Here is a 22,943-nt window from a genome sequence, read left to right as displayed (position 1 = left end):
TGTTGAAGTTGGCTTGCTGTGTCGGGGGGGGGGAGATGACGATCTAGGTACTGAGCCAAAAATGTTCTCCACCGCTGTTCTAATGACCTAAATTTCTTTGGCCATGGACAACTGAAGAAGTTCTTTTCACCCACCCACTGCCTTCATCAGTCCACTAAGGACAACTGGAAGAGGCTCTGCTTTATATCCTATGTTGAGATCAGAGCAGGGCCTTCTCTGTGGCTGTGCTGGTGTTGTTGAACTCCGTACCTAGGGGAAACCACCTGGCCTCTTCCTTCTCTTATTTTCAGTAGGAAATGAAGATCTTGCTGCTTCTGGGTTAAGGAAAGAAGTTCTTATAAAAACATACTGTGATTATTTTGCTCTCTGTGTTTTAAATCCTACCTGCTCTGTGGCTCCTATGGGGGGGGAACTCACCCATCCCCAACCCTGCCTAGGATTCACTCCCAAATACGTTTGTGGGCAGGGCTACTGTTTAAGCTCCAGTGAAAAAATCATATGGTTCTTTAAAATGAGATGAAAACAGGCTTCATGAGAGATTCTTCATATAAATCAGAGAGATTCCTCATATATGTAACTCTGAAAGTTCTCTCATATAAACCAGAGGATAACTGATATATTTTTATAATGACATGATATGGAAGATCTTCATTGTCTTCTGAGATGAGCCATATGGTTTATACATGCTTAGCATAAATTTTGAGGTTGTTGCTGCTGTTTTACTTGACAGTTCACAAAAACGACATTGTTGCTTACTTTGCCTCACTGCTGTAGTGGAAGGGGCATATTTATATGGAAACGTAAAGCAACATACGGATAAATACATGCTAGTATGTAAAGAGCCCTTGATAGCTGCAGCACAGGCACCAGAATTCATTCGAATTAAGTGCTATCCAGCAACATGGCAGTCTTTCAGCATATGGTTCCATACTGTGCAGTATTTCACTTCAATAGTAGGCATGTCAAAGCCGACAGCACTAAGTGAAGTGCTGCTCGATGCTACTGAAAGATGTAAAACCTTGACTTCTAAACCTGTTGTTCAAATATATAAATGACAACAGCAAATGGCCTGGCCTTTGCCTTTTGTAAATTAGCGAAGCTACATTGGCAACCTGTTGATGCTCCAGTATGTAATGCATTAGCAATTTTCACTTGTAAAAAAGAATATACAATCTCTCTCTCTCTCTCTCTCTCTCTCTCTCTCTCTCTCTCACACACACACACACACACACACACACACACACACACACACACACACACACTCACACTCACACTCACACACACACTCACACACACACTCACACACACACTCACACACACACAGAGAGAGAGAGAGAGAGAGAGAGAGAGAGAGAGTGTTTGTCAATATGTGTCCGGTGTCGTTTATTTCACTGGGCAGCAGATGATGCAGGTAGACCTTTTTCCTTCCTGACTCTACAATTTCCATCTTTTCGCTTAATTCTATGTTTGGTTTGATGGTGCTGTATATAAATTTTGAAGAGCTTCACTGCTAAAGTTATTTCTGCTGCCACCTGCAAGCTGTTGGCATTGATGGAACTACAGCTGGTGTTGATGGCTTCTAAGAGAATGCTTGTTTACTGCCTGACTGGCTGTTTGCTATTTGTGTTTTCAGCCCTTCTAACATTTTTCTTCTTTCAGGATGATCATAAACAGAGATTGCTGTGAACAGAAGCCAATCAACCTTGGTCTTGTTTGAAATCTGCAGCAAGAGCTACAAGCTGCCTATGGTCAGCACTGTGTGATATGTATGATGGCCAGGTGCAAAGGCAGAAAAGGTCCATCTAGCTTCCCTAGTCGTGTGGATGAGGGAATATTAGCAGATATCATTTGTTATGGTGGAGAAGTTGGGAGAAAGACTGACTGATTTTGCTCATGGCTTGCATTGGGTTAGGTCCCTCATGGATGGTTGGAAGGAGCCTCATGAATACTCAGTGGCCAAAAGATGCATGTGCCTCCAAGACAGTTCTGCAAAGGTCTTCAGTGGAGAGAGACAGAGCAGCATCAAGGTTGTAATGTTTCATTTTAGGATGCATCTATTGGTTTTTAGGTCTGGATGATTTCTTGTATAGTACTTTTTTAAAAAAATCATAATTAAGGGAGCTGTCCAAACTCCCCTCTAGCCTGGTGGGACTTTACAGAACAGTGGGGCTAACAGTGCCTCCACTCTGTCTGTGTCTGTGTAACTATAGGCGTCAGATCAGCCCTGATGCTATCACATGATGAAAGTGGGGGTTGGTGGCCCCATGCCAGTGGTGCAATGGAATCTGCTCTGGGTTTTAGTTCAGAACCTTTGGCAGAGTGGATTGCACTGCTCCACTGACATGGAGCCACCAATCCACCACTGTAGTGGGGCCATCTCAGCCCTGCCACCCCCTGAAAAGCCCCATTGAGCTGCGGGGCTCTGTGCCTGCAGAAACATCACTCCACAGGTGGTGGTTGAAAGGAGGCCTACAGAGGTCAGCAGGGCTGGTACATGGACATCTCTGTCCAATCCAATACCCCCCCCGCCTGGCACAAAGGAAGTTTTGATTCTGTGTAACTCAAGACTTTTGAAATCTGTTTTAACTTGAAATCTGCTATAATCTGTATAACAACACAGGAAAATGATCATTGCATTCACTGATAATAAATTTTAGCAATTACCTCTTCCGAATGAGAGAACTTTCAGATAGTTCCATCAGAAATACTATTGCCATTATGTTTTGCTATGATACTAATACATTATTTTATTGGGCCCAACTACTGATCTCCCATTGGTAATGAAAGGCTTGTTCTGGATAATGAAGGAATTTAAGGATGCCTTTGGACTCTGGTCAATGATATTGACTATTTAATTGTTATTATTTCAGATGATCTATGACTTAACAGCTCCAGAACTGAATATTAACATGGAAGAGCTGCAAAAGCTGTGCACCTAGACTTTGAATTTTCTACCCAAATGCATTCTATATTAGAGGTACCACTGAATTGTTATCCACAATGAATTTGAAGCTAATTTGATGGTCATTCCTCAAGTTAAAATCCCATAGAAAGACAAAATTCATTCAATAAATAGTAAAAATTATAATTTAAAAAATTATGGGTGGTATTCAATGTTAGTCCAAGGCCCACTGAAGTTAATAGACAGGACTAACATAGGTTCATTAATTTCGATAGGTCTACTCTGAGTAGGACTTAGTTGACTACAACCCTGTGTTTACACCCCACTCAAGGTGGTATACATGGTTCTTCCCCTCCTCATTTTATCCCAACAACCCTGTGTCATAGGTTAGGCTGAGAGATGGTGACTGGCCCAAGGTCACCAATGAGCTTCATGGCTGATTAGAGATTTGAATTCTGGTCTTCCAACTCCTAGTTCAACACTCTAACCCAGCCTTTCCCAAGCAGTGTGCCTCCAGATGTTGTTGGACCACAACTCCCATGAGCCTCAGCCAGCATTGCCAATGGTCAGGAAGGTGGGAGTTGTGGTCCAACAACATCTAGAGGCACACTGCTTGGAAAAGGCTGCTCTAACCACTACACCACACTGATGTATTATCACCAATATTTATTACATATTTATTTATTATTCACTAATAGGCAAAAACCTTGCGGTTTAAGAACATACCTATAGTTTGCAGATATTTCTATCAAACTTTAAAAAGCAGGGAAATTGGGCAGCTATATCAATGCACCAGGGGAGCAGGAGACCTGATCTCCTCTTTGAGATATTGTACTGCCCTACACATTTGTCAAAATGCAAACACAATTTGGGTTGGTCTTTCACAGTCCAATCCACTTCCTGTGTAGCTTGGAAGAATTTGGTAACATGTGCTTCTGAGCATATGGTGAATGGTGGCAACACCTGCCATATCCAAAAATGGAGAATTACATTTTTGTATGTTTGTTGGAGTTCTTGTTACTTTGTTTCTTTTCTGTATTACTACTGTTTCTACAGAGGATCTAACCTAGAAAATTATATTTCTCTCATTATTCATCATAGAAATCTGTGTCAAATTTATTTTTATTAATTTCAAAGCCTTTTTGTTGGTTGATGTCCTATGATGGTGAAGATAGCCTTTTTTGTTTCAAACTGGAGGTTATGCTCTATTTCTATTTTTGCACATTAACAGTTGAATCCGAAATTGCAGTTTGATGTAGAATCAGACAGATTACAATATGTTGCTACTTAAGCAATGACTCTAGCTGTTGGAAAAAACAAACTTGGCCTGCCCAAGATGCATGTTTCCAGCCTGCTATGCTTAAACTACTCCACTTAAGGAAAGGTGGGCATGGTCAATTAAAAACATAGAGCACACCTAGAATTTTGCTAGAATATATTTCACCTCCTGCTGTTTTATCTTGTGCAAACTGAGACACTCCTCATGTCCATTGGAGACTATTCTGCAGAATAGTCAGTGCCATTATTCCACAGTTGTTTTTGGAGCTATTTTGTAGTGCTGCAAAGTGTTGCTGTACTTCACATATTTCCAGAAACAGAAGCAAAAGAGAATGATTTCCTATAGGAAAGTTCACTAAAATTGCAAAGTAAATCAAACATATTTAAAGTGATTATCTGAATGATATCAACTGTTTTAATATACTTGCTTCCTCCCTGCTAAAACAAGATCAGCACAGCACATGTCTTATTGCCACCACTCACCATATGCTCAGAGGCACGTTACCAAATTCTTCCAAGCTACATAGGAAGTGGATTGGACTATGAAAGACCAACCCAAATTGTGTTTGCATTTTTACAAATGTGTAGGGGAGTACAGTAGATAGAAATGTCTGTTGGTTTTTTGCCTGTTAGTGAATGTCCCTGCTTTTTGGTCCAAGAGGTAAGAAATGGGATCCTGTGCAAGTTTGCTGAGAATAGGTTGATCATTTGCATGTTTATTGAGTTCGGTGGGATTTACTCCCCTGCAATCAAGCTTAGGATAGGTGAAACTGACCACAGGGGATGGGGGGGAGGACGAGGGTAGGTTTGATCATTTGCATGTTTATTGATTTCACTGGGATTTACTCCTGTGCAATCATGCTGGGAATAGGTAAAACTGACCATGGGGAGGGAGGGCTGGAGTGGGCAGAGGAGGAGGAAGAAGGAAGAGGGGAAGGGAGGGGAGGAGGAAGGGAGAGGAGAGGGAGAGGAGAGGGGGAGGAGGGGAAACACAGGTTTGATCATTTGCATGCTTATTGAATTCAATGGATTTACTCCTGTGCAATCATGCTTGAAGATGAAATGGAGTGCCGTCAAGTTGATTCTGACTTATGGTGACCCTATGAATAAGGTTTTCATGGTAAGCGGTATTCAGAGGTGGTTTGCCATTGCCTTCCTCTGAGGCTGAGAGGAAGTGACTGGCCCAAGGCCACCCAGTGAGCTTCATGGCTGTGCGGGGATTTGAACCCTGGTGTCCCAGGTCGTAGTCCTAGTTTAGGTAAAACTAACCATGGTGAAGGAGGAGGGGGAAGGAGCGGATTGAAAGGGGAGGAGGGAGGGGGAGGTGAAGGAAGGGAGAGGGAAGGGGCAAGAGGAAGGGGATAGGAGGGCAGAGCAGGGGAGGGCAGGTTTGATCATTTGCATGCTTTTCGACTTCAGTGGGATTTACTCCTATGCAATCATGCTTAGGATAGGTGAAACTGACCTGAGGGAGGGGTGGGGGGAGGAGGGCAGGAAGGAGGAGGGGAGGAGTTTGGGTAGGTGGGCACTGGGCAGAGGGGCAGCCCCTTTCCTTTCCAAAGGGGAAACATTGTGAACAATATCACTCTTTTTCAGTGTTTCCCCCACCTTTTTATCTACAGCGGGCACATGTAGCCTCCCACCCATATTTAAAACAAAGCTGTCCCTGGCCACATCCACACTAGACTGTTATTTCACTTTAGACAGTCATGGCTTCTCCCAAAAAATCCTGGGAAGTGTACTTAATGAAGGGTGCTGAGAGTTGCTAGGAAATGCCCTATTCCCCTCACAGAGCTCAATCAGAGCGGCTGACTGTTAAACCGCTCTGGCCACTGGAGTTCTGTCAGGGGAAGAGGAGTCTCCTCTTAGCACCCTTCACAAACTACACTTCCCAGGATTCTCTGGCAGAAGCCATGACTGTCTCATGTGAAATCAAAGTTTGGTGTGGGTGTGGCCCCCTGATTAAGCCCAGTAGTTGGGAGTCTGGCTTTTAGAACACTGACAGTTGGTTCTTACTGAGCATGCCCGACATTATCATTCAGTTCAATGTAAAATTTCTTAAATTAATTAAAAATCAGCCAGACATTTTTTTTTAACTTTTTAAACTGCAGAAGATGAAGGTCAGAGTATGGGGTAAGGTCAGTAATAGTATTACAGGTTCCCTGAACATGGCTGGTTTTAAATTAATTTCAACAGATTATGAGAACTCTGACAGAAAAAAGGCCAAAAGGGGTCTGGTCCCCCCCCCTTTTTAGACTTTGAACTCTCAATTCTCTCTGACTGTTTTGTATATCGCCATGAAAATTGAGAGGGTTGTTAAGGAAGCGTTTGGGAATTCAGGACTATAAGTTTTGTCAGGTTTTGTTTTGAAATGAGCTTATGGGAAACATCAGAATGGCATGGGGGTATTTTCAATTTAACATTGTGGAATGCAAAAAATCCATGCTGACTATAGTCATGGCTATATCATCAATTTATTTGCATTAGTCATTAAATGCCTGCTTTCCATTTTTTAAAAAACAACAACAACCGAGGTTAATGAAATCCAGGGGCTTAGACTGATTCAGGTAAATATAGCAATGCTAAGATGGCTGTGTGGCATTTGTCCCCAAAATCAATCAATATAATTCTATCAATTCAAAAGCCACCGCTCAGTACTAGGACTCTCAAGGAGTTGTAACATTTTAAAACAAATACTATAAAAACAAATATTTCATCTTAAAAAATAAAACCATGGTTACATATATTTATTCATTTGCTTTAGAGATGTATAAGCTGCTTTATAGCCATATTCTCAGGGCAGTTTACAACAAAATATAAAATAAATTTTTAAACATTCATTAAAAATATGTAAGAGCAGCATAAAAAGCCCCTAGCCTTTCTACAATGCATTTAAAACAGGAGCAGATTTAAAGGCCTGTTCCAATAGAAGGGTCTTCAGCCAATGACAAAATTTCACCAAGCCAGGTTCCAGGTGAGCCAATCTAGGGATGGCAATCCATAGCTGGGTTGGCACCCACTGCAAAGGCTCATTCTGCAGTATCCAGCCACCACATTTCACCTGGAGGGGACAGTAGAGAAGGACCTCAGAAGAAGATCTTAAGAGACAACATCCGTTAATTCCAGTAAAGCTGTAAAGCAAACATTTTAAAACCAGCTGTAAAACATACCAAAATGACTGGCCAAATAATGTCTCTGCCTGATGCTGAAAGGATATCAGAGCTGTTGCCAGGTGAGTTTCTTTGCGAAGAGCGTCCAATATTTGAGGAACCACACGTGAGATGTCCCTCCCCAGCTCAACTTCAGATAGTTGGGGGGGCAACGTTTGGAGGATCCTTGGATGCAGAAATTGTTTTGGCAAGTTTACGGGGGGGGATAGTCCTTCAATTAGCCATTGTATTTTATACATTTTATACAATGGTTTATTTGTATTTTATAGTTAGAAACGTAATTCAGAAAATAGAATACAGGAGACAAAGTAATCTAAAAGTACATTACAGAAGAAAGAAGAGATTGCATGGTTGGACCTTGTCAAAGAATTATTTTAGTACATAATACCTAAACCCCATCATTCAATAAATTGATATGCCAAATTTTGTTCTTTTGATCTTCCATAATGTGTAAGCGTATCCATTAAAGTGATAGGTCCAAAGTACAGTAAGTTCTTACATTGTCAATATCTAAAGTATTGTTTGTACCTAAAACTAATTTGCAAAATTAATCTCAATATCAGTTAAGACCTTCTAATAAGAGCACTTGGAAAAGTATGAGATTTGCGACTTCCGGGAAGGATGACTTCGCCTGTGCCTGCTTTTTGAGATGAGCTCTCATCTCAGAAGAAGCTTTTTCACTTCTAAAATCAGTCAGAACGCTCTTTTTGACTGGTAAAGATTTTCTCCCAGGCAGGGAGAAACGTAGAGATTAACCACAAAGCCTGTTTTTGTTGGGAGGACTGGATTTCATAATTAATTTATGAGAGAAGGTTCAGCCAGCAATCCCGGACGGACATTCCAACAAGCTCTAACTGATTTAGCGACACGTTTATCTTTTCTACAAAGAAAAACGGACTTTAACAGGCAAGCATCCTTCTTTCTATTTTTTCTTCACTTGGTTTAAATTGTTACAGCAAAAAGAGATTTGTCAATGAATCAGCTATAAAGAATTTCTGGTGAGTTATAACTCTTCTCTTCTATTTACGAAATTAAGGAGGAAAGAAATTGAAAAAGCTTATCTGTGTTTTTATTGCAAAAAGCTGGCCTGGAAGTGCATTCTAAAGGTACTAACGGAAGAGGGATTTCTATTTCGAGGAGGGAAAAAAAACAAATAAATTTGATTTATGATCTTTGGAGTATTATATGTCCGGGACTATTTTCTTTTTGGTCTATTTCATTTTGACGAATCTGCTTGTTCACGACACCACTAACTGTTTTGATGCTGGGAACTAAACTTGTTTTGTATTCCTGAACATATAAGAGATAAGGCAGGCTGTACAGTTTACACTCTGATGTAAGCCTGGAATATTAACCCAATTGTGGCTGAAATAATTTTTGTTTTCGTGGTTTAAAGAATGGCAACCAGGAAAGTGACTGAGACCATGGAAGAAATTATGTTTCAGAAAATAATGGATGAGATTGTGATAATGAAACAAACCCTGAGACAGGGTAGACAGGAGATGAAAATTGAACTTAGCAAAATGACGCAGGAGCTTAAAGAAATAGGGGATTCTGTGAGAGAGGAGATTGTTGAGATTAGAGATGAGAAAAGAAAAATTAAAGGGAAGATACAAGCCTTGGAGATTGGAACAAATGTGGAACTGGAAAAAGATCTGGAGTTTACGGATATTAGAAATAAAGTTTACTGTTTGGAACTCAACGTTGTCTCTGAAGAAATTAATGAAGATATTAGTGATAAAGTTATCAATGTCTTGGATAGCTTTCTGGACTGGAATGATGTGATGGAGCTTGACATAGAAAAAATCTATGGAATTAACTACAGATATGTGACAATGGAAAAATTCTCAAGAGATGAGCCAGTGCATTTTGTAAAAAAGAAGAACAGAGATATGACTTTACAACAATATTTCAGCAACATATTCAGAATTGATGGCAAGGAAATATTTCTGATAAAGGAAATCCCCATCAGACTCTTATTATATGACTATGGCTATGATAGCAAGATTATCATGGGATACTGATAATGGAAGAATGGATACTGAAACTACTGGACTTAACAGGACTATTGAAGATGGAAGATGGAATTAATATTGATAATGGAAGAATGGCTATTGAAATTATTGGACTTAACAGATTTGATGAGATGGATTAATCGATATGTTTATTTGGACTATGACTATGACAACAAGATTATTATGGGATACTGATAATGGAAGAATGGCTACTGAAATTACTGGACAACAGGATTATTGAAGATGGAAGATGGAATTAATATTGATAATGGAAGAATGGCTATTGAAATTATTGGACCTAACAGATTTGAATGAGATGGATTAATCGACATGTTTATTTGGAGAAAAATTGAAAGATATCTCTCTCAAGGAATTGAAACCTCTCTTTGACTTTTTGTGGAAAGAATAAAGTAATGTTTATGAGATTTGATGATTAATTAAGATAACTACTGGAGGAAAGTGATTTTATAATATAATTTAAGAGACAGGATTGTTATATATTGTAGACCTATAACTGATCTGCGACAAATCGGAAGTCAACATTTTATTTTATTGTTTAATTATTTTTGTTTTGTTTTGTTTTGTTTTTTGTCTTTGAAAAATTTGAATAAAAATTAATGATAAAAAAAGAAAAGTATGAGATTTGCATTTACATATAAATCCAACATAGCGCAATAGGGTGCTTGCTCATGCAACTGGCCTTCTCCTTCCTCTCCTCCACCTGCAGCCTCCCTCACACCTTCAAAATATGCTCTGGAAGCTTGGGGACCCTCTGGAGCATGTTTGGGTGGCACATGGGGGGCTGCAAGAGGGAGAAAACAGAGGTGTTGTGCAAGCAGATTTCCCTTGAGCAAGCAGATGCACACCATTGGATGTTATGCAGATATTTGAATGGAATAATAATCTGCTCAAAGATGATCTGGGCAAAAGTATTCTGCAACAAAAATATTGTTACATTGTGCTGAGCTTTTTCACTAGCATTTTATAAAAGCATGTGCAGACATATCATCAATGGCTCAAGCTGTCTGGCAATGCCCCCCTGAGAGTGCCTGTGGAGCAACAGCAGAGTTTGCAACTCATGCAGAGCTGCCATTTGTACAGGCGGGGGCTGTACACGTGGCTGCTTGGATTTGCAGCAATTATTTTTTGAACTGCTCAGATCACACATGATCACTCCTGTTGCTTTTCAGCCCCCCACCTGAAAGTGTTGGTTTATACAAATGGCGCTCCCCTGTAAGCAGTTTGTGGCAGTGAGCTCAGCTATGGCCACACACATTCCCCATGGGTCCATTAGCTGATGCCAACTAGCCCTCCAAAAATATTATGCTTTCAAAAGCTTTATTTCAAAGCTAATTAGGCAAGAGTCTAGAAAACTTACACTTTGTAAACAATGGTCGAACATGAAAAATAATGATGTATTCTGAACTAATTTGAATTAAATCAAGTTTGTTTCCTGCCTTGACACCCTTTAAACCTTCTTCTAGTCACGGAACTATGAATGTATTGCTAAGGATGGATGAAACTGTCAATTTCAGTTTCTCTCAGTTTCCCCAAATTCAGCTCTGCATATTTCTGCAGCAATTTGTGGTTTTGTTTTAAATCCTTAGAAAATTTGGCAAAAATAGTGTGACTTTCTCCTAATAAACACATTTTGTTCGCAGTTGTTACTAATACATATATTTTTGCAAGCAATATTTGCTAACGTATTGCATTTTAACATTCTCACTAATATATGCATTTTGCACACTTTACCCAAATAAATGCATTCCTCTGCACATTGTTTCATTAGAGAACTGCATCGCAGAATGTGGAGAAGTGCAAATTTGGAAGGATAGCTATGTTTCCATTCACATATTGGTTCGAGAAGCATGAATTAGGTAGTTTCTTATTAAAATGCAAACAAAATATAATTTCTCCCTTGTTATTTTGTTGCTACTTCTGGTTTGGAGGCATGAACGACTCTCTGTTTCCTCCCTTCCCTGGTACAGTGAGAGCTGGGAAATATAAAAAGACTATGGCAGCTTTATTGTTCATAAGGAAATAATAGTCCTCCAAAATTAATTAATTATATTTCCTTACATGAATATGCCACCTTTCACTATGGGACCCAAAGCAGCATGTACGTGCTTCTCAGAAGATTACTCATCCAGGCACTAACCACACCGAGGCTTGCTTAGCTTCAGCAAGGTGGTCACCTCATGTGTCATCAACGTGGTGGCCTCATGTACCTGGGGCAATACAAAAAGCTTGTTTGCTATTTTGTGAGATTTTGATTAGTCCTAATAAACTACAGATCTTGGAAATACAGATTTCTCAGCACTCATGACAACCCTCGACCAGTAACCAACCTGGCCACTCGCTGGTGCTGGGCTTAGTGGCTGGGTGGGAGCAGGAGGTGATATGGAGGTCAACAGGTGCATTCTTGGAACATTAAGAACATAAGAACATAAGAAGAGCCTGCTGGATCAGGCCAGTGGCCCATCCAGTCCAGCATCCTGTTCTCACAGTGGCCAACCAGGTGTCTGGGGGAAGCCCGCAAGCAGGACCCGAGTGCAAGAACACTCTCCCCTCCTGAGGCTTCCGGCAACTGGTTTTCAGAAGCATGCTGCCTCTGACTAGGGTGGCAGAGCACAGCCATCACGGCTAGTAGCCATTGATAGCCCTGTCCTCCATGAATTTGTCTAATCTTCTTTTAAAGCCATCCAAGCTGGTGGCCATTACTGCATCTTGTGGGAGCAAATTCCATCGTTTAACTATGCGCTGAGTAAAGAAGTACTTCCTTTTGTCTGTCCTGAATCTTCCAACATTCAGCTTCTTTGAATGTCCACGAGTTCTAGTATTATGAGAGAGGGAGAAGAACTTTTCTCTATCCACTTTCTCAATGCCATGCATAATTTTATACACTTCTATCATGTCTCCTCTGACCCGCCTTTTCTCTAAACTAAAAAGCCCCAAATGCTGCAACCTTTCCTCGTAAGGGAGTCACTCCATCCCTTTGATCATTCTGGTTGCCCTCTTCTGAACCTTTTCCAACTCTATAATATCCTTTTTGAGATGAGGCGACCAGAACTGTACACAGTATTCCAAATGCGGCTGCACCATAGATTTATACAACGGCATTATGATATCGGCTGTTTTATTTTCAATACCTTTCCTAATTATCGCTAGCATGGAATTTGCCTTTTTCACAGCTGCCGCACACTGGGTCGACATTTTCATCATGCTGTCCACTACAACCCCGAGGTCTCTCTCCTGGTCGGTCACCGCCAGTTCAGACCCCATGAGCGTATATGTGAAATTAAGATTTTTTGCTCCAATATGCATAATTTTACACTTGTTTATATTGAATTGCATTTGCCATTTTTCTGCCCATTCACTCAGTTTGGAGAAGTCTTTTTGGAGCTCTTCACAATCCCTTTTTGTTTTAACAACCCTGAACAATTTAGTGTCGTCAGCAAACTTGGCCACTTCACTGCTCATTCCTAATTCTAGGTCATTAATGAACAAGTTGAAAAGTACAGGTCCCAATACCGATCCTTGAGGGACTCCACTTTCTACAGCCCTCCATTGGGAGAACTGTCTATTTATTCCTACTCTCTGCTTTCTGCTTCTTAACCAATTCCTTATCCACAAGAGGACCTCTCCTCTTATTCCATGACTGCTAAGCTTCCTCAGAAGTCTTCGGTGAGGTACCTTGTCAAACGCTTTTTGAAAGTCTAAGTACACTATGTCCACTGGATCACCTCTATCTGTATGCTTGTTGACACTCTCAAAGAATTCTAATAGGTTACTGAGACAGGACTTTCCCTTGCAGAAGCCATGCTGGCTCTGCTTCAGCAAGGCTTGTTCTTCTATGTGCTTAGTTAATCTAGCTTTAATAATACTTTCTACCAGTTTTCCAGGGACAGAAGTTAAGCTAACTGGCCTGTAATTTCCGGGATCCCCTCTGGATCCCTTTTTGAAGATTGGTGTTACATTTGCCACTTTCCAGTCCTCAGGCACAGAGGAGGACCCGAGGGAGAAGTTACATATTTTAGTTAGCAGATCAGCAATTTCACATTTCAGTTCTTTGAGAACTCTCAGGTGGATGCCATCCGGGCCCGGTGATTTGTCAGTTTTTATATTGTCCATTAAGCTTAGAACTTCCTCTCTCGTTACCACTATTTGTCTCAGTTCCTCAGAATCCCTTCCTGCAAATGTTAGTTCAGGTTCAGGGATCTGCCCTATATCTGCCACTGTGAAGACAGATGCAAAGAATTCATTTAGCTTCTCTGCAATCTCCTTATCGTTCTTTAGTATACCTTTGACTCCCTTATCATCCAAGGGTCCAATCGCCTTCCTAGATGGTCTCCCTAGATGGTCTCCCTAGATGGTCTCCTGCTTTGAATGTATTTATAGAATTTTTTGTTGATTGAAGCATTGAAAGGAAGCTTGTGGATGCTACGGATGGACTGGACCTGGTTTAACTCAAAATAGCTCAGAATAAGCCATAGCATTTTCCTATTCACAAAATAGCTCTGCTTATCGCAGCCTAACTTGAGGAAGCAGCTTGCCCATTGCTACTTCAGTTATAGTTATGGACTTCAAACCAAAGGCAATCTCATAACAACAGCATAACATATCTGGACAATTTTTTAAAAAGGTGTCCAAATAAAGTTCAATTTCAACAAAAGGTGATTCCAAAGAAAGGAAGATATAACACAATGAGAAAGAAGCACTTCACAAAGTTGTCAGCTTAGAGCAGATGGTCATTGTGACACACTACAACAATTGACATTACATGATGAGTTTTTCCACTGTAACAGCAAGCAATTCTGTCTTATAGGTTGCATATTTATGTCTGCTAGTAAGAAGCAAAGCATACCAATGTCTGGAAAACCTGTGAAACTATCTATAAAGCCTGTCAGATCTCTCTCTGCCTCTCTGTATCATACAGAGGACCTCATAGAACAGGCGTAGCCAGTGGGGCACCTCCAGATATTGGGAGCTATAACTCCTATAATTCCTGACCACTGGCCTCACTGGCTGGGGATGATAGGAATTGGACTCCAACGACAACTGGAGGACTATTGGATTATTGGGCCACAATTATATTTTTGCCCTATTTAGAAATTCTCTTCCATGTGTAGGGATGAAAGAGTGGAGAGGGAGGAGAATCATGCCTCCTGATCTTGCCATGATGTTGTTCCCACTCTTGACATCTGCATGATCCGTGGATGCCAGTAAAGGAGAACTTGTGTTTAGTGGAATGTGTGCAGTTGTTCCTTGTGATTGCATCCCTCTATCCTGTGGTGCCTGGTTGCATTCAGTTGAGAGAAGTTGACAGCAGATTTCTGTGCTTAATGTGTGGATGCTGGGAGCAGACCCAGAGGGCATCCTGTGAGGGGACGGGTGTTCTTATTGATAAAAGCATAATGCTGAAAGGACCTTCTCCCCAAGCAGAAATGAATAAGAATAACATCATTTTCTTGAGGGAATGTTTGGACTTCACCTTCTCGCTGAGAAAGGACTCTCCACTGGAGAGCTAGAACATCCACTATCTCTGCCACTGCATCCCCCTTCTCTTGCCCTTGTGAGGTACTTGGAAGGGCAAGAAAAGTGGGAGAGCACCAGAGACATCAGTAGACAGCCACATTGATGAGAGGAGCAGATGACTGTCCACAAAGGGCTCTGCTTGCCTTTGAAATGCACAAGTGCATTCAAATAGGAGCACTCAAATTTTCAAGTGCCCCTTTTTGAATGCTTGGGACATCCTTACCCAGTACTTTCCCATCACTTTCTGGGATCCTACATTTTGTACATTACATAGTACTTACGGACATAAGAGGCCTATTGGAACAGGCCACAGTCCAGCATCCTGTTCTCACAGTGGCCAACTAGATGCTCCTGAGAAGCCTGCTAGCAGGTCCTGAGGGCAACAGTTCGTTCTCTCACACATAATCATTGCAATAACAAAAAGCAGGAGATATCTACACGTCTGTAGACATTACCTCTGGTCTGACTGCTTGAATGTTATTCAGGCAAACTAAAAACTCACTGTCACTGTCCTATTCAGATTACTTGTGGAGTGAAAGGCATTCTGTCATAGAGGACTGATCCCATTATCAAAGTGCCATTAATTAAAGTACAATTTTCCAGCCAAAAGTTGTACCTTTCAAGTCACTGCTATATCATAACAGGGAACAGGACATGTGAACATTCCTCCAACTAAGCATCACTTTTAAATTTGAATGAATTGTTTATGACGCGCTGGCGTCATCTCTGGTAGTCCCTGTCGCCGCTGGGCTGGGTCCTTCGTTGTCGTCGTCGCCGCTTCTGCTGTTGCCGTCGTTGTGCTCCGCGTTGCCGTTTCTGCGGGCTTTCCTTCCCCTGCTGCGGCTGGTCTGGCTGGGACGCGTTGGGGGCTCTTGTTGTTGCTGCGGCTGATTGCGGGGGGTGCGGCTGGCTGCTGGACGGCCTGCTTCTCTCTCCGTTGCCAGGGCTGTGCCCACTGTGGCTGTCCCTGCTCTGTGCCTGACCTGTGGTTGTGGGATGCGGCTTGGGCCGCCGCCGCAATTTACACTTCAAACTGGGGCTTTTGCCCTTACCATCATTATCATGTACCTGGCGGCGTTTGGTGAGAAGAAGGAAGATTTCATCTACTTACATAGTGCTGGACGATGTTGGCTTAGCAGGTTGAATTGTATGGTGTGATTACAATTAAGTGTATGTTGTATGTAGGGTGTAAGTTGTGTATTGTATGTTGTATGTCATATGTTATGTGTTGTATGTTTGTTCTATATATATGTTGTTGTATGTATGTTGTTTGTATATTGTTTTCAAGAAGTGACTGGCAGCCCCCGGGATGTAAGGGGTGGGTTTTTATTTTTATTTGTTTATTGTTTAAGATAGGCCTGTCCAGCAGGCAAATAGGGATAGGGGCATGTGTAAACCAAGGAGGGATGGAACAGAGAAGGAGGGGGGCCAAGCTATACCAAGTTTGGGTGGCAGGTGCCAGATTGATGCTGGGGCAGACCATGTCAATTTAGAGGAACACGGGATAGATGCGTAATACCCATCCCATGTTCCAGGTCTGCCCAAAACCAGAAGTTAACTGGGGGAAGCAGGATTCCTACCGACCTTCGATTGCTGATGTGTAATGCCAGGTCTGTGACACAAAAAACATCTATCATCCATGACATGATATTGGATGAGTGCGCAGACCTGGTGTGTATCACGGAGACCTGGCTGGACGAGGCCTCAGCTCCCATCCTTAAGGCCATGTGTCCGCCAGGTTTCTATTATGCACAGCAACCGAGGGTAGGTAAGTGGGGAGGGGGAGTGGCAGTCATCTACCGGGAGTCCTTGATTTTCACCAGGCCTCCGCTCCCAAGGACCAAGGTTGTTGATTGCATGTACTGGAGGTTGGGCCCGAAGGGCAGTTTGGGGATCTCGGATGTACGAGCATTGACCCCAGAGCTTTTAGTACTGGGGGATTTCAACGTGCACGCTGAGGCCACTCTCATTGGAGCCCCTCGGGATTTCCTGGAAACCATGGCTTCCTGGGAACTGTACCTTAATAACACTGAGCCCACCCATGTAGCCGGTCATGCTCTCGACCTTGTATTTGTCCTGGGAGCGGTAGGAAGTGTTCTGAAGTTGGGAGCTATTTCTTTTACCCCCGTGTCATGGTCAGATCACTATCTGGTGAATTTTGACGTCTCGATGCCACACTCCCTCCGCAGGGGTAAAGGACCTATTAGAATGGTCCGCCCCAGGCGCCTGATGGATCCAGAGGGATTCCTGACTGCGCTGGGGGAATTGGAACCTGCTGAAGGTCGCCCGGTCGAAACCCTGGTGATGGAGTGGAATGAGGGAATCACCAGGGCATTAGACCGGGTGGCTCCGAAACGTCCTCTCCCCCTGAATAGGACTCAGACGGCTCCGTGGTATACACCCCGGTTGCGTAGTCTGAGGCAGGAGGTGAGACGACTAGAGTGCCGGTGGCGGAAATCCCGTTCTGAAGATGCTCGGACACAGGTTAGAGCAGCAATAGCTGCCTACCAGGTGGCAATAAGGGCAACAAAGAAGGATTTCTTTGCTGCCTCTATTGCATCCGCAGAGTGCTGTCCCAGGAAGCTGTTCCAAGTGGTCCAAAGCCTGGTCAGTCCAGCTGCTCAGGAACCCTTGGAACACTCTAAGGCTTCCTGTGACAAATTGGCAAAGCACTTTGCTGATAAAGTCGAACACCTGAAGAACTCGATTCCGTATGCTGTGTATGCAGTGGAGGATCCAGAGTTGACCAATTGCAGTCCAGTTCAGTGGGATCGGTTCCAGCCTCTTCCTTCTGAGGATGTGGACAAGGTGCTTTCAACGGTAAAGCCTACCACCTGTCTGATTGATCCTTGCCCATCATGGTTTCTTATGAAATGTAGGGAGAAATTAGGCGAAGGGATCAGGGCGGTGGTAAATGCATCCTTGAAGGAGGGTGCATTGCCACCAGCCCTCAAGGAGGCAATTATAAAACCTATTTTAAAAAAGGCCTCCTTGGATCCCCAAGTCTTGAACAACTTTCGCCCCGTTTCAAATTTGCCATTTTTGGGGAAGATCATTGAGCGAGTGGTAGCTGGCCAGTTGTCAGCACACTTGGATGAAACGGATTATTTGGATCCATACCAATCGGGTTTCAGGACTGGACATGGTACTGAAACAGCCTTGGTCGCTCTGGTGGATGATATGAGGAGGGCATTAGATAGGGGAGAATCCACCTTTCTTGTCCTCCTGGATCTCTCGGCGGCTTTTGATACCGTCGACCACGGTATCTTGTTAGGTCGCCTGGAAGGATTGGGAATAGGAGGCACTGTTTTGCAGTGGTTCCGTTCCTTTCTCTCTGACAGGCATCAACAGGTAGCATTGGGGGATGAGGTTTCAGACCCTTGGCCCCTCACATGTGGAGTGCCACAGGGCTCTATCCTGTCTCCCATGCTATTTAACATCTATGTAAAACCGCTGGGAGCTATCATCAGGAGTTTTGGGCTGCGATGTCACCAATATGCTGATGACACGCAGCTCTATCTCTCCTTTAAATCTTCACCAGAGATGGCTGTGGAGACCTTGTCCAAGTGCCTGGAATCTGTGAGTGGGTGGATGGGAAGGAACAAACTGAAGCTTAATCCTGATAAGACCAAGGTGCTACTTGTGGGTGACAGGGGAGGTTGGGTGCTGTTGACCTACAGTTTAATGGGGTAAGTTTACCCCTGAAAGATCAGGTCCGCAGCTTCGGGGTGGTTCTTGATTCCAGGCTGTCCATGGAGGCTCAGATTTCGGCAGTGAGCCGGGCAGCTTGGTACCAGTTACATCTCATACGGAGGCTGCAACCCTACCTCCCTATTCATCAGCTCCCACTGGTGGTACACGCCCTGGTCACCTCTCGATTAGACTACTGCAATGCGCTCTATGTGGGGTTACCCTTGAAAACGGTCCGGAAACTACAACTGGTGCAGAATGCGGCGGCTCGGTTGCTTACAAACAGCCGCCGCCGTGATCACATCACACCACTATTATTTCACCTACATTGGCTTCCAGTTGTTTTCCGGGCCCAATTCAAGGTGTTGGTATTAACCTTTAAATCCCTATACGGTCTCGGCCCAGTTTACCTGAAGGAGCGCCTCCAGTACCACAAATTAAGCCGCCCAACTAGATCAGCCACACAGGGCCTTCTCTCAGTCCCACCAACGAAAACAGCTAGGTTGGTAGGGACTAGAGAGAGGGCATTTTCAGTGGTGGCCCCCACTCTCTGGAACTCCCTCCCATTCAATCTTCGCCATGCCCCTTCCCTGGATACATTCCGCCGGGCCTTAAAAACTTGGCTCTTTGGACAGGCCTTTAGGATTTCCGGGGAGGGCTAACTTTTTTGGGATACTTATTATCTATTGATTGCCCTAACTGATCTCATGCTGCTGTGATTAATGACTTCATTGTATTTTATCTGCATTGTATTGTATTTTACTGAATTTTAGTTTGTACGTCGCCTGGAGTGGCTTCGGCCAGATAGGCGACACAAAAATTAAATTTTATTATTATTATTATTATTATTATTATTATTATTATTATTATTATTATTATTTTATATAACTACCCAGGTTAAAACAAGAAATATGTTGCCATTTGTAAGGGAGGGGGATATAATTTTCCTTAGGGGAAAAAGAATAACCCTCGCAACCGAAATTTAACTACACACGGAAGATAGCCTGGAGAAATGAGTCTTATCACCCATGAAATTCAGGAATGCCTTTGCTGTTGATTGAGAAGGCAGAGTTAGCATTATATCAAGATGCACCTGCCATGTGTTTCTCTCTTGGAATGTCTGCCTATAATGTTTGTTCTGCTTCACAGTCTGTTACAAACACACCAGGAAGATGCCTGTACTGTTTGTTTGGGAAGGCAATGAGGGGTGGAAGCTTTTCAATTACATTATTCTCAGTGAAATTAAAACAATGCATGAGGTTTAAGGGGGAAAGGAAGAAAGTGAGACAAAGAAAGCTACTCAGCAGAGAGTCGAATGAGATCACGGTCAGTGATATGCGTGAGAGGAGTAACTAAGGTCAGCAGCATCCACATCTTTATGGTTCCCAGGATAACTTCTGCAGGTATAAGAAATCACTGCCCCATTACCCTGGCAAGCCCCCAAATGTGACTAATTTCATTACAGTTAGCTAAACTTCCTACCACTATGTTAATTGGCTACGGTAGCCTCCTTTGCTTCTTAAATTAGATGCTTTTACATGGGTTCGGTGATCCACTGGACAGATGGCAGGAGGGAGGTCAGAATGGCATTTGTATTATGAGGAGACAATGCAGCACAGCACTATAACTCAAGAAAATCTAGCATTTGTTCCAGGTAGGGAACAATTCTTTGTAAACAGCCAGAAAAAGCACCGAAATGAATGGAAGGTCACAAATGTCATATCCTAGCAAAGTTTCTGTCATTTGCACTCTGGTCACCAAAAGGATAGGCCCAAGTAAGGGTTGGTTGGTTTGTTAAATGTATAAACCAGTTTCTTGAACAAAGGCTGGCATTAGAATAAAAATAGCAACACAATTAGGGATGGGGGAGAAGTTCAGTTTGGTCTACCTTTAATGCAATCCTATGCACCTCCTAAAATAATACTTGAACCAAAATGCAGCCATCCTTCAAAATCTGCACTTCTCTGAATGTCATAATACAGTTCTCTAACCAAATAATGTGCATAACAATGTGTATATTTAGAATAAAACATGCATAAAATACAGATATTAATTAAATGCATTATGTTAGGAGAAATGGCTTGCCAAAATGTCTGAATCAGGCAAAATTTCATGCAAAAATGTTATTAGGAGAAACGCACACTAAAATGCTGATGAATTTTTATGAGGATTTTTTCTTTTAAAAAGGTGCAAATTGATGTGGAAGTATGGAGAACTGAACTTAAGTCTGGAAAAATGAGACACAGAGAGAAACTGGCAGATTTGTCCATCTCTAAATACAATAAAACAGATTTTGCCAACCTGACACCCTCCAGATGGTTTGGACTACAATTCCCATCTGTGCCAGGTTGCTGAAGGCTGCCTTAAAATAATGAAAACACATATCTATAAAACAGAAAAAAGGAGCAGACAAGATCCTAGAATGCAGCAATAAAATAGCCACAGTAGCTTAAACGATCTCCCAAAAGCTTGGGAGAATAAAATGTGTTCCACTCAACATAGGTGCCAGATGAGTTGCCCAAGAAAGAACATTCCAGATGGAGCGTCACAACAGGAAAAAACTCTACAATCACCACCTGCCTTGCCCGGAGGAGAGGTTCAGCTGAAGATCGCAGTGACAGGGTAAAATGTTACAGGAGAAGATGGACAAACATGTACCTGGAACCTAAAGGTGTTAACTCCTCCTTGAGGGCCCTTCGTTCTAGTCTTGTTCCTGAACTTTAGATTTTCCTTCCTGTTGGACAATCAAGGATTGCTATATAAAGGACTAACTGATTGGAAACTAATTGTGGAAAGCAAGTGGAATTTTCTTTTTACTGGTTGCTGAGTTGATTTTTCTGCCTCAAAACCCTGAAAAGGCCTAATTCTGAGCTGTACATATTGGGAAAATCAGAAATTACCCCTGATATAAAGCCTAGGTAGCAGCCAGCCAACTAACTATAGTGTGCACAGCAGTGTTTCTATTCATCTAAGGCTGGTTTCATCCTTTGCCATCTCGTACTCAAGAAAAAGAATGGCCACTATGATTGTGAGTACGATGAGTGCTTTAAAAGAGTAAAGGCTAACTTTGGGTAGATATTTTTTAAGATCACATTAAGTCCAGGCAGCGGTCTAGGGCTTGCACAGCCTCTCCCGATTCAGATGTTACAGAGAAATAGAGATAGGTATCATCAGCTTACTGCTGACACTTTGCCCCAAATCTCCTGATGACCACTCCCAAGGGCATCATATAGATGTTAAACAGCATGGGAGAACAAGATGGTACCCTGCGGCAACCCACAGCACAACTGCCAGGGGGCCAAAAGATAATCACCCAATGCTGTTCTCTGAAAATGACCCTGTAGATAGGATTGGACGGACTGTAAAAGAGTGCATCCAATACCCATCTCACCAAGTCATCCCAAAGGATTCTATGGTCAATGGTATCAAAAGCCGCCAAGAGATTGAGTAAGAATAACACGGTTGCACTCTCCCTGTCCTTCTCCCAATAAAGGTCTTCCATCAGGGTGTCTGACCCATTCAGTCCCATAACCAGGCCTAACACCATAACCCTCTCAATCACCTTCCCTAAGAAGGGGGTATTTGCAACCGGCCGGTAGTTGTTGCAAACCAATGGGTCCAGGTTGGACTTTCTCAGGAGTAGTCGGATCACCACCTCTTTCATGATGGTTGGAACCACTCCCTCCCGCAATGATGCATTGACACACCCTGGATCCTGTTGGTTAACCCCCTCGGCAAGTTTTAATAAGCCAAGAAGGGCAAGAGTCAAGAGGACACGTTGCTGGCTGCATCATTGCAAGCACCTTGTCTACGTCATTAGACCACATCAACTGAAACCGTTCCCAAGAAGTTGCAGCAGATGTTGCACTGGACACCGCACTTGGGACTACAGTAGATGTGGATGGGGCATCAAGATTGCTACGGAGATGAGCAACTTTAACCTCAAAGTGCCTTGCAAACAATTCATAGTGGGCCTCTGAAGGATCTAAAACTCCATTTCCTGGAGTTGATGTCAACAGACCCCTGACAATATAGTAAAGCTCTTCAGGATGCAATGATGGCAGAGAAGTGGGCCTTCTTCGCCGCCCTCACTGCTGCACAGTGGCCATGGTTATGATGTTTTACTTGTGCCCGATCAGCCTCACAGCATGTCTTTCACCTCTTGAGTTCTAGCCATCATCCAGCCTGTTTCATTGCCCTTAGTTCACTGGTGTACGAAGGTGCAAACTGGGCTCCACAATGCTGGAGAGGGTGCTCGGGGGCTACTGTGTCAAGAGCCCGATGCACATTGCTGTTCCACAGCGTGACAAAGGCTTCATCATGGTCAGCAGCTTTATCTATTGGGAAGTCCCC

The 22,943-nt window shown here is 42.8% G+C and overlaps 1 protein-coding gene across 11 annotated transcripts in view; it reads left to right on the top strand.

Moving 5' to 3' along the window:
* LOC133377580 (uncharacterized) overlaps window positions 1-22,943 on the top strand; it is an 87,736-nt gene that overhangs the window by 33,438 nt on the left and 31,355 nt on the right. For 3 of the 11 annotated variants that reach the window (XM_061611899.1, XM_061611900.1, XM_061611901.1), the window contains exon 3: window positions 8,433-9,704. The exons of 1 other annotated variant lie outside the window; for it this stretch is intronic. In XM_061611899.1, coding sequence (XP_061467883.1) covers window positions 8,748-9,374 — 627 coding nt within the window. In that variant the 5' untranslated portion in view covers window positions 8,433-8,747 and the 3' untranslated portion in view covers window positions 9,375-9,704. 7 more of the 11 variants (XR_009760740.1, XR_009760747.1, XR_009760745.1 and 4 more) reach the window with 5 other exon arrangements.

Source organism: Rhineura floridana, chromosome 2 (assembly GCF_030035675.1).
Source record: "Rhineura floridana isolate rRhiFlo1 chromosome 2, rRhiFlo1.hap2, whole genome shotgun sequence".
Taxonomy (NCBI): Eukaryota; Metazoa; Chordata; class Lepidosauria; order Squamata; family Rhineuridae; genus Rhineura; species Rhineura floridana.
The sequence above is the reverse complement of the archived record's forward strand: the minus strand, read 5'-3'. Positions and strand labels throughout refer to the sequence as shown.